This window comes from Nicotiana attenuata, unplaced genomic scaffold (genome assembly GCF_001879085.1).
Source record: "Nicotiana attenuata strain UT unplaced genomic scaffold, NIATTr2, whole genome shotgun sequence".
Taxonomy (NCBI): domain Eukaryota; kingdom Viridiplantae; phylum Streptophyta; class Magnoliopsida; order Solanales; family Solanaceae; genus Nicotiana; species Nicotiana attenuata.
In genome coordinates this window covers 302,544-319,254 of record NW_017670614.1, presented here as the reverse complement: position 1 = coordinate 319,254, position 16,711 = coordinate 302,544, and the positions used below count along the sequence as shown (strand labels likewise).

The window sequence follows — 16,711 nt, the reverse complement described above, 5'->3', positions numbered from 1 at the left end:
TTAGCTTGGTCGAGTTAGAAGGATTCTGTCCTGGCAGTTTAATTTATGCAAACGAAATTAAGAGAGTTCTTGTTGATTTCTACCATGGTTGAAGAGGTGCATTTTCTACGAATATGAGAGACATGGAATGTGTAATGATTTTTCTTCTAGATGGGATCAATGGAAGTTCTTGACTAGTTGAGTGCGTAGATGTCTGTGGCTCGGAAGGGAGATAAAAAATTTCCTGCTATCCTTGGATGGTATGGTATATGCGGTATGTTGTGGAGGATCGAGATTTGCGTGTACGAGGTTTCAGTTCAGTTCTGAAAAGAAGTTCATAAAACTCATAGGCAACGGGTAGCCTCAGATAATCAAGGAAATGGTGCTGCTAATTGGAAGCGATTTGACGAGATTCAGTTGGACCTTTGATTAATTAACATCTCTTTTTGATTGACCTCCTCCTTTCTTTAATTCACAGGCACAGGAGGTCAAATTCCGATTGTTGTGAAAGTTACTGAATGAATCTATTTTATTCTAATTCGATCTAAAGAAAAAAATCACGCTCTGTAGGATTTGAACCTACAACATCGGGTTTTGGAGACCCACGTTCTACCGAACTGAACTAAGAGCGCTTTCTTATCAGAATAGATAAGACTGTAAACAAAAGGATTCTTTTCATAACCCCAATACATTTTGTATGCATATACTAGAATAGCATGATAAAAATCAAAGATTATGTCCAATTTGAAGCGATCTCAATTGATCCCTCGTTACTGCTCAAAGGAGCAGTAATAGGTAGGGATGACATGATTTGAACCTGTGACATTTTGTACCCAAAACAAACGCGCTACCAAGCTGCGCCACATCCCTTCAATTGTTCCACAGTGTAATTGTAGAGAATTCCTGTCTTGTTTTCCACATGGTTATTTCCTCCATTGATATATACAAATTTTCTGCTCATTTCGTCTATGTCTCAGAAAAAGGTTAATATGATTAAACTGATGATACTTCGGTAGTATTGCGGCATTTTCTTGTTGGATCAACTAGTGGTATTCGGGTTTGCTTGGTGGCACAGAAAATTTTAAAGTATCTATCGTGGAGTGATGGGGTATTTAAGGTGTGGTATGCGTTCGGACGGCAAAAATTGGGATCAGGTATGATGATTCGTGTGCTATATGGAGTTGGAGACTGGGAGTTCTTATGTACAGGCTATGTCGTGGTTGTGGATCGTGTGTATTCGGCACCGTTTAGCGGCAATCGAGATTTGGAGGCTCGAGCGGATCTTTATTTGCTGGTATGTTATATTTTGGATGTGATGTTGAAATTCAGACTGGTTGTCTTAGTGTTAGGTGATGCTGAACTATTACGCTGCGGGCTATGCCGGAAATGCCACGGGTTGAGTGGCAAGGTGCATTGGATTATGTTCTTGCAGAGTGGTTTATATTTCAAAGACCTAGTGGACGGCTGGGAAGGATTGCTTTTCTTAATTGGGCCTTCGTGATGGATGTTAGTGCAGAGGTTCCTACCATTGGTTCCGTTCCGGTGTTAAGGGACTTTTCGGATGCGTTTCTTGTGGCCGGTCATGTCGCCAGGCGAGGTTGTGGATTTCGATATTGATTTGGTGCCGGGCACCGTATCGTACGGCTCCGGCAGGAGTTATAGTAGTGGAAGGAGCAGCTTCAGGCTTTCTTGGTAATGAGTTCGTTGGTAGGCCGATGTGGATACGTGTTTAGCTTGAGTTGTCTTGGTTGGCCCCGAATTGTATTGTTGAGGGATAGGTTGATTCGACCGTTATTGAGCTTGTTAGTTATCTGAGGAGAGCTATGAGTTGCTTTTCGGTGTTGTGAGACATTATGATTTGTTGGTTATGGGCACATGTGGTGCGGTTCTATTGGGGATTCATAGTGAGAGTCGAGCGAGAAGAGTAATTGGGTGTTGCTCGGTAAATGGAGTATTGGTTATGACCTATCGGGTTGCGTGGTGTATGTTGTTTGTTTCACCGTGGGTGTAATGAATTGCTTTGGTTCCAGACATCAAATTGTGCGTGGCTGTCGATTTTGAGCATAGTGACTTGAGGTGTTTCATGTGTAACAGTGTTTGGATAGGATCGCGCATTGTAGCGAGGCCACGTGGAGATATGACCTTTCGGGGTAGATTCAGGTGTTATATTTCTATGATGTGAGACGGGGTCTCAGCCTTGTGTTGTGATGGTACTGATGAGCTTGAGGTACAGCTCTTTCGTTTGAGTCATTTTTCATAATTTGAGTATGTTCAGACCGTTTCTTATTGGTGCGGGTATTATGCAAGTTGTGGCTTAGGCCTGTAATGAGGTGTCATATCACCATTCCATGTGATCGTTGGGGTCACTAATGAATACGAACGGATTTGATTTCAGCTTGTTGGAAGGATAATATCGAGGTTCAGCTCGGAATCTGCTGTGGTATTAGTCAAAAGGGAAGTGGCTTCATGAATGGTTGATCTGAGAAATGGTTACGGTTTATTGCGTGTTTCATTTATCGTTGGCAGTATATGAAAGTGTTGGAATAAGACCTTAGTTGATAAGAGGTTTTCTACCGGTATTCGGGTGTTGTGGGCAACTGCTGTAAATAGAAGTTATCGTTTCGAGTGTTTGGGTTATGTAGTATATCATATGATTGCACCTGAGGTTGCAGGTATGGGTTATTACAGCTGGTTCGGGCTAATTCTGAGTATAGATGTGAGGTTCTGATCTTGTGTATGATTTCAGAAAGTACAATGTGGTTCTATGGTTTATGGACTAGATGGATTATGAAATTTCAGCTATGTTGTGTTATCGGACCTATGCAAGATAGGGTGACGTGGGATCACCCCCGGGTATATGCTTGGTAAGGTCATTCAGCTATTGGTTGGCTTCTAGGACAACTCTGGGTACGCTCGAGGACGAGCGTTTGTTTAAGTTGGGGAGTATGTGACGACCCGACCCGTCGTCTCATGAGAACCGCTCCGCTTCCCCCATTTCCTGCTTATTGATGCTTCATTATCAGTGTCTTATGTGAACGAGTTGAATTGGGTTGATTTTTGAAAGGAAATGAGACACTTAGTCTCTTTAAGGAAGGCTTGTTTTGGAAAAGTCAACCGGATGTTGACCTATGAGTTAGAGGGCTCGGATGTGGATTCCGACGATTCGGTTAGCTTCGGGGGATGATTTGTGACTTAGGAGTGTGATCGGAAGTGATTTTGGAGGTCCGGTGTAGAATTAGGCTTGAATTGGCGAAGTTAGTATTTTGGCGAATTCCGGTTGATAGGTGAGATTTTGATCCGAGGGTCGGAATGGAATTCCGAGAGTTGCTGTAACTTTGTTAGGTGATTTGGGATGTGTGTGCAAAATTTCAGGTTATTCGGAGGTGATTTGATTGGGTTTTTGATCAAATGCGTGTTTCGGAAGTTTTAGAAGAACTTAGGCTTGAATCCGATGTAAATTTGGTGTTTTGATGTTAGTTTTGGTGTTTTGAGAGTGCAACTAAGTATGTGACGTGTTAGTATGTTCGTATGCGGTCCCGAGGAGCTCGGGTGAGTTTCGGATAGGTTTGGGCTGCGTTGTGCTCGTTTTTCTTATGCTTCGACGTCGTTTCTTCAAGCATAAATGATGTCATATTGAACAAATGAGCTCCGATTACTATTTTGAATGAATCATTAGAGCCGTACCGTAATTACGGACCCGTTGCAAAAAGAATCGTCGAATTTGGACATCGTATGAGGATTTTATGGCTATTTTACCAAGGTTGCCCAGATTTTCAGGTTAATGACGAAATTGCTCCTGACGGCGTATTAAAAACCTGCACTATTTGCAAATCTTAAAACCTACATATCTCCTTCATTATAAGGTCAAATTGAGTGATTCAAAAGCCTAAATTCATTAGAGTTTCACAAGGAATTCATTGGGAGCAGTAAAACGCGTGAACAGTATACCTATAATGAGTAGGTCGAGTTTTCTTCCAATTTTTGAACGGGAAGAAGCTTCTGAGGCGATTTTTAAGAGAGAAAATCAGTGGGTATCACAGAGGTAAGTGATTTGATTATTAACTCGTTTCTGGGTGATTATAGACCATAATCCCAGCCTTTAATTTATGAAAAACAGTAGAAAAATAGGATTTTGGGGCCTGAGATTATGAGACCTTTAGGGGTCGATTTGAGGGGTCAAACGGACTCCGATTTTGGTGTTCTTTATATGTACGGAGTCGGGAGAAGATGAAGAACACTTTTCTGTTAAAAAATTTTTGAGTTTCGAGAAGTGGACCCGGGGCTCGGGTTTTGTCAATTTCGGGATTATTGATATTTTTCGATTATTTTCGATTGGGTATTGATGCTATAGCATAATGTAACGTACTCGTTGTGGTTTTGGTCAGATTCGACGCGCGAGGAGGTCGATTTGAGAGGCAAGGGAATAGCGAGCTAGGATTTTGGCCGGCTTGAGGTTAGTAATAGATGTAAATGTTGTGTTGAGGGTTTGAAACCCCAAATTTGCACATTGTAGTGCTATGTAGAGGTGACTTGCACGCCGGATAATGGGCGTGGGGTAGAGTACCGTCGGGGATCGTGACTTGGTCCGTCCCGCTTAATAAAATTACGACCTAATTGATTGAAGCTTAGTGAGATCCTTATAAAAATGGATTAATTGTCATAATTTGGCCTCGTGCCAACTGATTGAATCCTTCAGGGATTGTTTTTACTGGTTTCTTACCATATTTTCAGACAATTGAACTCAGTCCTAGTATTTAGTACTGTTTTGCAAACTCAGCCACTTTTTCTCAAAACTTGGAACTTAAATAATATTTCTAATGAAGTTTGGGCTGAATATTTCTATATTATTGTGCCCGAGGGGCTTATATGATTCTGGACTGAGTATGGGATCGGGCTGCGCGCCGCAGCAGTATTATATTGATATTGATATGAGGCTTAGGGCCTAATGGATGCCACGAGATGGCTTGATATTGCGCTTGGGCCGTAAGGGGCCCCTCCCGGAGTCTGCACACCCCTAGTGAGTGCCGTCGACGATAAATAAATGGAGCGGGCTGCACGCCGCAACGGGTACTAGAGAGTACCGTACTATTTGTTGCATGTCTTAATTGATTGTCATTCATTTACTTATCTGTTGCAGCATCATTGTTTTCATTGGTTTATTGAGTTGACATTATCTGGATTAAACTGCTGTAATTATAGCTTACATTGTGCCTATCCAGGATTTCTTACTATCAACCCTTATTTATGTTTATTACTCTCTGGGTTAGAAGTACTCACATTACTCCCTGCACCTTGTGTGCAGATCTATATGCACCCACTGAGGCTGAGTGAGGATTTCTCTGCCGAGCATCATATCTGGGAGCATCAAGGTAGCTGCATGACGTCCGCAGTCCTGATCTTCCCATCTAACCTATTTGCTTTATTTCCGCATTTCTTTAGAGCAATATGTAGTAGGTTGACACCCGTGTATTAGAAGCTCAGACTTGTGACACCGGATTCTTCGGGCTGTGTAGTAGTACTTCTACTTGGATTTTCCGCATGTTTTAATTATATTTCAGAGTTTCAGTATTATGACTTAGTAATTATTTGTGTTAATTGAATCATGAACTGTATAAAAAGTGTTAAGGTTGTTGAATTGGTCGGGCTTGCCTAGCAGTGTGTTGGGCGCCATTACGACCGGGTTGGGGTCGTGACATTTTCGATGAAGTTTTTTATGTTAAGTTCATGTCCAAACATAACTTAACTTGGAAACACTTTTTTTCTTTCCAAATTTCACATTCAAATACTTTTCTCTTCGAATACAATCAGATATTGGTTGAATGATGGTTAAATTTTGAATTTGAACCCAGGTGATTATTATACATAACTTGTTGGGCCAGTGGTCGCGCCGAAAGTACGGTGGTGGTTGGTTGAAGATGATGTTACGTGGCGTTCAGAACCAGTCTTGAAGTGTTGGTGAGAGATGGAAAGATCATCATCGACTCTAATGACACGACCGAAGCGAACTATGCTAGTGCTAAAATCGATCACAAGAAGAGATCTTCAAGGAAGATCGAAGAAGATGAATGAAGGTTTTATTTTGAGAGAAAGGGGGTATATAATAAAATGTTAAGATCCAATATTAATAACTTGTTTTGATGGTTGTTACTTATTATATTGTATCGTATTGTTATCTGAAATACAATATTTATCTCGATTGTTACTTTAATTTTATTGTATCGTATCTTTAGATTTTTTGGTTACATATTGACGAAAAATGACACATTATGGAACGATCGATTTGATCTAAGCGCGTAGTTACCTTTTTTTATATTTATCTTGCCCTTTTTTATTATTAAATAATTTTATTTTAATATTTATCCGATCTATTTATATAATAATTTTATCCTATACCCTACTTTTTTTTTTTTGTAATGGAAACATCTTTTTTCAAAAGTTAAGGCATAGAGTTTAATATTTTTATTGTTTGCTTTTTCTTTTTACGGATCCGTCTATGCCCTTGAATCCCAATTAAATCATTATTTTCCTCTTAATTCCTCTGTAAAAACTTCTAAAATTTTTGCTTAATGTTTGTAAATTTATCAGTATAATATAAAATGTTCTTCCTCTGTTTGATTAAGAAATATGTCTTCCATATTATTGTAAAGAACTAATCCTTCAACAATATTACACTAAATTTGCACCAAGTTAATCACGTAGCTTGAAATACTTCATTTTAAACTATTGAACTTTGCCGGCTCATCGCTTCAGTTTATATATATCGTAGCTTGAAAATACTTGAAAATGTTTACATCAGCCATTTGATACTCTTGGAACAGTTAGAAGGTTCTCAAAGTTCACAAATTTATACAACATCAACGTCATAAAAATGATAATTCAAGGGTATAAATAAGGCGAAATACATAATAGCCTCTTTAAATTGTCCCCAACGATCATTTAAACACTCAACCTAACCTATTGACCATTTAAACACTTTTATTTGACAGAAGTGTATTTATTAGACACTTAAGTCAAGTAGACCCTATGCGTGATATACACTTGCTGTTGACATGGCAAATGAGCCAATTAAATAAGAACACATGTAATTTTAAATAAAAATAATTTCACATGTAATTAAGAAATACTAAAAAAAGACTAAAACATAATTTTTCAATTCTTCCAAGCACAGAATCCCCCCCAATCTTCTTCTTCACGGCATCCTCTCTCCTTCATCAAAAACACCCTTTTTTTAATCTCCATACCAAATTTAATCTTCTTTACTCAAATCAATTTAGCCTAAGTTAAAGTAATGCTTGTTTGCTGGAAAAATCAAACTTCGTGGAATGGAATTATGATAAGCCATAACAAGGTGTTTGCCGGAAAAATCAAACGTCATCGGAAAAAGGAAATTTTTTGCCGTTTTTGTTCTATTCCTCTTCTTCTTCCAGATTTTATTTTTTTGTCATTTACTTCTGCCGCGAATTCAATTTGATTCTTTTCTCATTCTGTAATTTAGATGATTGCAGTGCATGCTTCTTCGTGAATTTCTACTTTTTAAGGTGAAATTTTCTGTACACTTTGAATTTGGTATTATGGGTTTGCTATTATTTATTAGATTGTATAATTATAGAAAACAGTACTTTCACCTAATTTTTCTTTCTTTGCTTTTTTGTTGTGGCGGAGGTCACATGAGATTGTTGGCTTGTTTCCTTAATCCTGTGATGGATTTATGGCAGACGGTGGCCCTAAAATGAGTAGGAGCCACTGGTGTTAGAGTGGAGGAAGGTTGGTTGATGGAGATGAATTTTTTGGAGGAAAAAAAGGAAAATGTGGTGTGGGCCACACATAAAAATAACTTGAGCTGAAAATAAAAGAAACAACATTATTTAGAGTCCTCACGCGCTCAATGCTTAGTGAGGCACAATTAATTTGCCATGTCAGCACAAGATGTTTAAAATGCACACACTTCTATCAAATAAAAGTGTCTAAATGATCAGTAGGTTAGTTTAAGTGTTCAAATGATCGTTGGGAACAACTTAAAGGGGCTATTTATATATTTAGCCTATAAATAAATATTAGTTGTAACATTTAAACATTAAAAGGGGGGTCCACATGATAGGAAGTAGCAATTTCAAAAGCTACCTAGACACGTGGCATAGGAATTGAGGTGGCCCCACACGATCAGCACACTCAACAAATATGTACAGGTGATAAAGCTTCATGTACAGTAGCTTGAAAGCAGATAAACAATGAAATTCCAGAAATACCCTCACAATAAGCAGGCATGTTGACGGCAAGGTACCTGCTAACTCTCTCTTATAGAGTAGTAGAAAATTTAGGTAAAATCAACACAAAAATATGTAATTAACTCATTTGTCTAGTTTATAAGACACTCTTTTCATTTAGGAACGTTTCAAAGTCTTTTGACGCTACTCCATTTGTGTACGATTTTCACAATATAAAGTAATTAAACCGCCATTCCTTAGTATTTCTTTCATTACACTAATATAATATATCATCAATTCTTGACATAGTAAATGTTTTGCTAAATCTAATATAAAATAGAATTAACGTGTTCTAGTTCGGGGCTTCTAATGGAGTAGTATTTGTATGTGTAATTGTAAATTGATGATCTTTTTTCTGATAGGAAAAACAGAATCTATGAATGCTGGCCGGAGTTCCTTTGTTTCTACATATTAATGATTTACACTTTAGTCAATGATCAATAATGGATTCAAGATTGAGACACTATAAATTTTGAATTGAGATATTTTGATTATATACTTATTTCCCGCACATATATAAAAGTTGCAAACTGATAATTTATAATTCTAACCAATATTCATAAATTGTCATATTTTCATGGACAGATCTAGGAAGCCGAATGGGGATCAAAAACACTAACTATGTATAAGGGAGAGATATTAGAATTTTCAGGGGGAAGGGAAAGATTTCAGAATTTTCCGGGATAGAAAAGCCAAAGTCCAAGGCGCTCAACACTTTAAGAGCTAGTAGAAGTATTTTTTAATAAAAGCATAACAATTTTTTTCTCTTTTTTCAATAAGGGACAAAAAGGTTCCTTTATTTCTCATTTACAAAGAATCGTGAGATCAAACCCTATTCACACCCAAAACCCAACATATACATATTAAGTGGTGAATCCTTTACCCTCCCCCAGTGCCTGCTCCCTTCAATTTCAACATCAAGGGGCATCATTTTATCCTATAAAACGAAAAGAAAATTATTCCATTTGTGTGGTTACACACCACCTTATATAAAATCTTATCAAATATACTTAATATTACAATTTTGGCTTTATAATGCTAGCTGTCTTATTACAAGAAAGTCGTTTGTTGGTAATAATCGTAGTTTAATTTTCAAATATCAATGATTGGATCTCTTGTGAAAAACGAGTTCACGAAGCAAGAAAGAACGTTCAAATTAAAAATTTAAAGTAATTCTATTAAATTCATAAAAGAATTGGTAAGTTATATTTGTGTTAGCAAATTGTCCACGCTTTCGTATTATTGCATGGCTGTAGGCTTTCTACGTGTAACATCTTAATAATACACTTGAATTTTGACGTTTCCTTATGCTCGTTTAATTTGTTTTTATCCTCTTCTAGTGATTCTCTGATCTCTCTATATATAAAGAATTTTGCAGAATCAAATTAAATAATAAATTTAGTAATATAGAAAATAACACAAACAATATGTTATAATGTGACAGATTATTATACTGATATTTAATATAAAAAAAAGTTGCATATAAATTGAATCCTTCCCTCATTCCCCCTTATACACTTCTCTCCAAACTCCACGGGAACCGTTCAGAGCCCCAGTAAGCAGAGCTAGAGCTAGAATTTGAAATTTATGGATTTTGAATTTGTCATCGAAGCCATAGCTCGTCTTAGTTTCTGGGTTCACAATTAAATATTTATACATATTTTATGAATTTTCTAATACAAATACAAAATTTAAGTAAAAGTTATTGGATTCGTCCGAACCCGTAGCTAATGCTCTCCCTCCGTCCCTACCAGTAAGAGTAGTGGCGGAATGGTAAATACTCCGTTACATTTAATCAGAGTTTTCAACTTCGAACCCTCGGTATAAAGTCGCCTTTGTTAAACACGGTAGCTGAGTTTTGAATCCATAAAATGTCTTTGTTTCAGTGCATTAAAATCTTATCAGCACTGCCATTCACTGCATGACTTTTTCGTATAATGTACTGGTCCAACAGCTTTTAATTGTTCTGTTCTGTCGCCTTCATATGGTTCAAGGATTCAAAAAAAATCTCATCTCTTTATCTGGATCGAACAAGATTCAAGCTGGGGCAATCGTTAAATTTGTCAGCTACTGTTGATGACATGTCATTATACGTAGTTTAACGTTGTTGCATACTTCAAATACAGAAAAGGAGGAGAAGATTATTCTTAATTTTTAAGACACTTACAAAATACATTCACTACAAATTATAGCAACAGGTACAAACTTAGTATAATCAATGTACAAGAAGTCCAAATTTATTCAACTGTATCTGTCAAGATAGCTAGTCTGGTAGGGTTTTTGTCTAAGATAGCTAGTGACAATGTTGTGTCTTATTATTTCGTTTTTCATAGTGCGAGGCCTATTTACTAGCTATCGATTTTATTTTGCATCTATCTTTTGGATTTCATGATGTTTTTATTTTTCCTATGATTTCTCTGGTGGTACTGATATTATCCTCTTTTGTCTTTTTGTCTTTTTATCTTCTCGAGCCGAGGGTCTTTCGGAAATAGCCTCTCTACTTCTTCGAGGTAGGGGTAAGCTCTGCGTACACACTACCCTCCCCAAACCCCACTAGTGAAATTCTACTGGATCGTTATTGGTGTTGTTGTATCTGTCAATGACATCCTGTCAAGATGTCCAATTATATTGATATCTCTTGTTTTTCACTTAATAACATGCTCTTATAGCTATAGAAATGTCTTGTAATAAAGTACCACCCGTATTCTAATGAAGTTGCAATATTATATTTCTAATGGCAGTTTTGTAATAAAGCGCATATCTTACTCTATCAAGTTGCAATATTATGTTTCTAATGATAATTTTAAAAAAAAAATATTGTTATATGAGTCAAACCTCTTTATAACAATTTCGTTTGTTCCGATATTTTTTGAATGCTATGATAAAGTGATGTTATAGAGGGCGTATATTATAACATAACATAAAAACCGATTCCGAGAAAAACTTGACTTGTATAGTAAATAACTGTTATATATAGATGTTATTATAGAAAAGTCTGACTGTATCACGTTCAATACAAACTTGCATTTTTATAAACCATAGGCTGTGCTATAAAACCTTTTAATGGTACATACATTAAGAATTCTTAATAGAACTTGGTTGCTAGTACATCTAGGAGTTTTAAACTGGCTTAATGCTGCTCCATTTCCTATGAAATGTTCCAAAATCTTCTTAAATGTACCTCTCTCAACAATGCAAAGTTCCAATGGTCCAATTGAATTTGTTTTTCTTGATACAACATATCCATGATCCACAAATGAAGCATCCATTTCTCTACAACATTCTCCTAAAACTTTTTCTTCAACTTCTCCTTTGATTTCCCAATAAATCACATAATGGCCTGGTCTTTTTGCTACATTTGCATGACTTGTGAAATCAACTAGCTCAGCTCTTGATTTACTAAGTATCTGCGAACCTCTCTCCACCACTAACTGGAGGTCTTTTTCGGTGTTCTTATCGATGTTTACTGTTAATATCAGCTTTCTCCTGCATATAAAGTTGAGTTTGGGGGTGTTCTTGTAAAAACCGGCTACTTCTACTACATCACCTAGTCTATACCGATAAAGACCTGCAAATAGCGGTTCAATTAGTCAAAAATAAAAGAATTTAACTTATATACGTTGAAAATTGAAATAAGTTTTACACAATCAACGTATTTTAATATGTTGTAAAAAGTTACCTGCTTTATTTCTTTTTTACTAATTTCATTTACTGTGAATAATTACATGTAATTATCTTTTGATGACTCAATAAAAGTTCTTCTACACTAGTAATCTATAGAAATTAAAAACTCAAAAGGTAAACACTGCAAGTAGACAAAAGAAGAAAAATAAAAACAAACTCTAACACAAAATATGCCACCTAACCAAGATATTCCATTGTAAAGTCTTTTAATATGGATGCCATGGTCCCCAAGATATTTGGTTTCTTGAGAAGAAAAAAAAAAGGAATTTCTCTTAGTAGTTCCAACTTTCTTTTTTTATAAAGTAAGATGATTTTGCAGTGTGAAAAGGACTATATAATCCCTTGTTCTTGGAATTACAGACGCCCCATGTTTATATTTTACAGAATGATAGACTTACTGTCGAATTTCAGTACAAATAATTGATGCATAGTGCTTGATGTACTAGCCTTTTGGCCGAGATTTTCAAATTCTAGAAGTGCTTTTTTTTTTTTTTTAATGTTTTCTTTTCCAAAGTTGGAGTGTGTGGCCAAGCTTTTGGAAGAAAAAAAAGTGCTTTTGAGGAGAAGTAGAAGCAGTTTTGGAGAAGCAGAAAAAACGTAGCTTCTCTCCAAAAGTACTTTTTTAAAAAGCACTTTTGAGAAAAATACACTTAGAATCAGTTTTTAAAACTTTGGCCAAACACCAATTGCTGCTCAGAAGTGCTTTTCAAATTAATTAGCGAAACACAAAATGCTTCTCACGAAAAGTACTTTTGACAAAAGCACTTTTAAAAAAAAACACTTCTCAATATAAGCTGATTTTTGCAGCTTGGCCAAACAGGCTATATAGTCTAGTTTAGAGTCTATGAGGGAGCATTATAAAAGAATTTTTCACTATTAGGTCACTTTGAAATACTGTTACAGTTAAATACCCTTGATAAAAAGAGGAGCCTTGGAAAATAAAATTATCTCTGTGTAATCTATAGGTTACGAGTTAGAGCCATACAAACAGTCATTAATGATTGCGTTATAGTAGGTTGTCTACATCACACCCTTAGAGGTGCGGCCTTTCCGCCATCTCTATGTAAATGCAGAATGCTTTGTATCGAGCTGCCCTTTTTTTAAAGATAAAACCTAGCTAGAAGTAAAAGGGCAGCCGGTGCCCGAAACATCCGGCGTTCATGTAGGATCCAGAAAATGACCGCACCTCAAGGGAGTGTGATGTAGGCCGTCTACCTTATATAAAGTAGGTAATAACCACTACAACATGTTAAACTAAATTAAAATATTTTATGCAGTCAATATTTTGTAACTTAATCCTATACTGTCAGTGTAAATCCTTATATATACTGACAGTATAAAAAAATTTATACTATCAGATCACTCAAAAAATATCTCAGTGCAATAAATTCCTAAGTGGGCACTTAACAAAAGGCAGGTAAGCATAGAGATATTTACATGACATTGACATGGAAAAAGGAGCAATACAAAATTTGAGTTATTTTATTACCTGTAAAAGTGGTGAGGACAATCTCATACTCTTGTCCAATCTTGACTTTAGATAAGGGAACAGGGTCATCTTCAATGAAGTCATCAGTGGCTAGATTGGCATCTTGGCTATTATTGCAATTTTGTGACTTGGTTCTATGTAGTGGTATGAATTCAAAGTAAGCAAAAGTGGGTATTATTGCGAAAGTAACTTTCTCTGGTGGAGATGAAGGTTCCACATTTACTCCAATCCAACTTTCTGTGGACCCATAATCAGCACTCACCAAAGGCAACTCCCCAGCATAATGCCTCAGTTTTGTTAAATATGGTTGCACTGAGCCAGTCATTATTGAGTAAACATATTTAGCATTTGGCCATAATCTTGGAATTATGCTAAACCAATCTTCCTTTTCTACTTCCTCACAAATTGATTCAATTCTTGAAGCCAACTCTGGATTTGGCAAAGTCATACCTGTTGAAGACATAATCAACTAATTAAAAACATACTCTCTCTAAAATTTAAATTTTAGACGAGATGGTAACACACTTCAGCATGATATCAAAATATATAGAGGTATTGAGTTCACGTCTCACAGGCACCCAACAACAGCAACAACAAATCCAGTGATTTTCAACAAGTGGGGTCTGGGGAGGGTAGATGTACGCAGCCTTACCCCTATCCTGGAAGGACAAAGAGGCTGTTTCCGAAATGTGTCACTGCCACCCATTTATTGAAAAGATTTTTTACATGCTAGGCCCAAGAAAAAAGAGTCAGGCCTGTACGTGAGGAGATGTGTTGAAGACATAATGAAGTAATTAAAAGCTATGTTGCTCAGATCATCCAAAAATGTCTTCGCACGCATGTGGAACTTTTGGAGGATCCGACACACGCCTAGTGACATTTTTAGAGAATCCGAGCAACATAGATTAAAAGTATACTCTTTCTAACAGTTTGCTTACCTAAGACGGCTTTTCGGACTTTGGTTATGTTGATTCTTGAGCTAAGAGTGCCTTCCCTAATGTCATGACATAATTCCTTCCACAGCTCTTCAAATGATCTGAATGCTTGAACAATGCTATATGCAAAAGTTGAGGTCACAAATTCCACTTCCTCAGAAAAATACAAGCCAAGAAGGAGGTGACAATATGTAGATTGTTTATAATCTACACTTGAAATGACTTCCTCAGGGCTGCAAGTAAAAGACTTTGTGTCTTGCTGTTTAATCTTGAATTCCTTACTAGAATAATAATGAGTTGTGGCTGTTCCTGCTATTAGTCCCCCTTTTGTTTTATATTGTTTGCTGCTATATATGAATTCAAGAACTTTTCCTCCTCCTCTTATTGAATAAATCCTGTTTATTACCCCACCATGCAAACAGAGGAAACTAGTAAGATATTCAGATTTTAATGAAAATACACCAAAATAGAATAAGGTAGCCCAGTGCACAAAGTATCCCGTGTTTACGCAGGGTTCGGGGAAAGGCCGCGCTCTAAGGGGTGTAATGTAGGCAGCCTATCCGGATGCAAGCATCAATGACTTGATTTCACGGCTTGAACCTGTGACTTATAGGTCACACGGAGACAACTTGACTGTTGCTCTAAGGCTCCCCTTCTATGCCAAAATAGAGAAATTTTGAATAATTTCAAGATTTTAGCCATACCTTGATCTATAAGCTGCTGCTAACTTGAAAATCTGAAGAGTAGTTTGGGAGCTATGGTGAGTAAATGGCACAAACTTCTGTCTTCCCTCTGTGGTTCCAGAACTGAATGCAACAAAATAAGAAAAAATATCAGCAACAACAACTACGCCTCAATATTATGCAAGTTGGGGTCGGATATATGAACCATCACTCTCTGTATTGTTCCATTTAAGCTCATCTCTATCCAATATTATATAAAGAATAAGAAGAAAACATCATTAGGAGAAATTTAAAACTAGCTTTAATGATTTGTTCTTTTCAAAGAACTAGTAATTTGTCTCTCTTGTTTAAATCTATCATGAAATAAATATCTCTAGCAAGTACTTTGAACAACTGCATATACAGTCAAACTTCTCTATAACAACATCACTATATAGCAACCATTCACTATAAAAATCAATTTTTTTATGGAATCAATTTTTATGCTATGTTATAATATATATTCTTTATAACAATATTTTGCTATAACAGCAAAAAAAATGAAGAACAAATGAGATTGTTATAGAGATGTTTGAGTATAATAGATTGTCTTTTCCATATAAACTATTTTATTGCCAAAAGGGTGCTTCTTAACTGCCACTCCAATAAGAAAAAAAAGAAAAGAGTAAACATAAAAATTAACTTCTATACATTAAAAAGAGGCTTCAAGATTTAAACTTGACGGATTCATCCTTTAAATTCTTACTACTGAACTCGCTGCACTTTGAAATTATGAGTTAAAAACTTAATATTTATAACATTTTAGTTTTTTTTCTTGTGTAAATCTATGCTCCGCGTTGAACCATCAAATAATTAATGGTACATCTGCCTCCGCATACACTAACAGTGCAAAGAATTTCACAGTGTCAAAATTAGAGAAAAATGTAGCTCAAGAATACAAGAACTTCACCTTAAGGACAGAGTTGTGATTGGTTCTTGAGTGATAAGAGGAGCTGTTTCACCATCAGCAATTCTCTGAATATAAGGCTCAAAATCTGCATGAGAAGCAAGAGGGACCAAAGTGGCAAAGACTGATTCCAATGCATTTTCATTCATAATATCTTGAAGTCTAATATTTCCAAGCCATTTCTTGAGATATTCAACACCATGGTTGAGTTCGAGAATCCGCCGAAGCGTCTGCCGCTGAACAGCGGCGACGTTCTCGGCGGATTCTTCGAACCAACTGATTATTTGGGTGTCAGCATTGCCATTGTAAGTGGCCTCTGTTGGTTCCATTTGTTAAGGCTAAGAGTGTAGCCAGCAGCAAAGATATATAAAGTGTTGGCTTAGTCCTCATTTGGAGTTGTGAGGCTCAAGTTATTTAAGAGCCAACATAAGATTTAAATGATGAGTCTAGTAGGGTCCAAGCAATTTGTTATAATATCAAGTTAAGTCTTTATTTTATTCCATTTTATATAACACTTACTTTTTTTTATCAACAAGGACCCAATATAATTCCACAAGTGGGATCTGAGGAGAGAAGTATGGATGCAGACCTTACCCCTATCTTATGAAGGTAGAGAGACTGTTTTCGATAGACACTAAGTACTTGTTCTTTGTTATGTATGTTTAGAAGAAAAAAAAAAATTATATTTTGATATTTAGAAATTATTTCTTTTTTAAATCATTGGTGTTATC

The 16,711-nt window shown here is 36.3% G+C and overlaps 1 protein-coding gene and 1 non-coding gene across 2 annotated transcripts; both read right to left on the bottom strand.

Annotated features, from left to right (window-relative positions):
* Positions 1 to 537: 537 nt before the first annotated feature.
* Positions 538 to 611, bottom strand: TRNAW-CCA. Its single transcript has one exon. It is a non-coding gene; the product is annotated as a tRNA-Trp (tRNA).
* A 10,586-nt stretch (positions 612 to 11,197) lies between these two features.
* On the bottom strand, positions 11,198 to 16,384 carry LOC109241542 (jasmonic acid-amido synthetase JAR1-like). The gene is made up of 5 exons (XM_019408295.1): positions 15,984 to 16,384; positions 15,056 to 15,157; positions 14,355 to 14,746; positions 13,417 to 13,866; positions 11,198 to 11,811 (listed from the first exon to the last, which is right to left on the bottom strand). Exons 1-5 carry the CDS (start codon positions 16,307 to 16,309, stop codon positions 11,273 to 11,275), a joined length of 1,809 nt encoding a protein of 602 aa, XP_019263840.1. The 5' UTR covers positions 16,310 to 16,384; the 3' UTR covers positions 11,198 to 11,272.
* Positions 16,385 to 16,711: the final 327 nt, after the last annotated feature.

Excerpts from the sequence above, each read along its gene's own strand:
- LOC109241542 (XM_019408295.1), bottom strand. The coding sequence starts at position 16,309 with ATGGAACCAACAGAGGCCACTTACAATGGCAATGCTGACACCCAAATA. Across the intron at positions 15,158-15,983 it reads ATCACAACTCTGTCCTTAAG|TTCTGGAACCACAGAGGGAA; the intron begins GTGAAGTTCTTG and ends TGTTGCATTCAG. Across the intron at positions 14,747-15,055 it reads GCAGCAGCTTATAGATCAAG|GATTTATTCAATAAGAGGAG; the intron begins GTATGGCTAAAA and ends GGTAATAAACAG.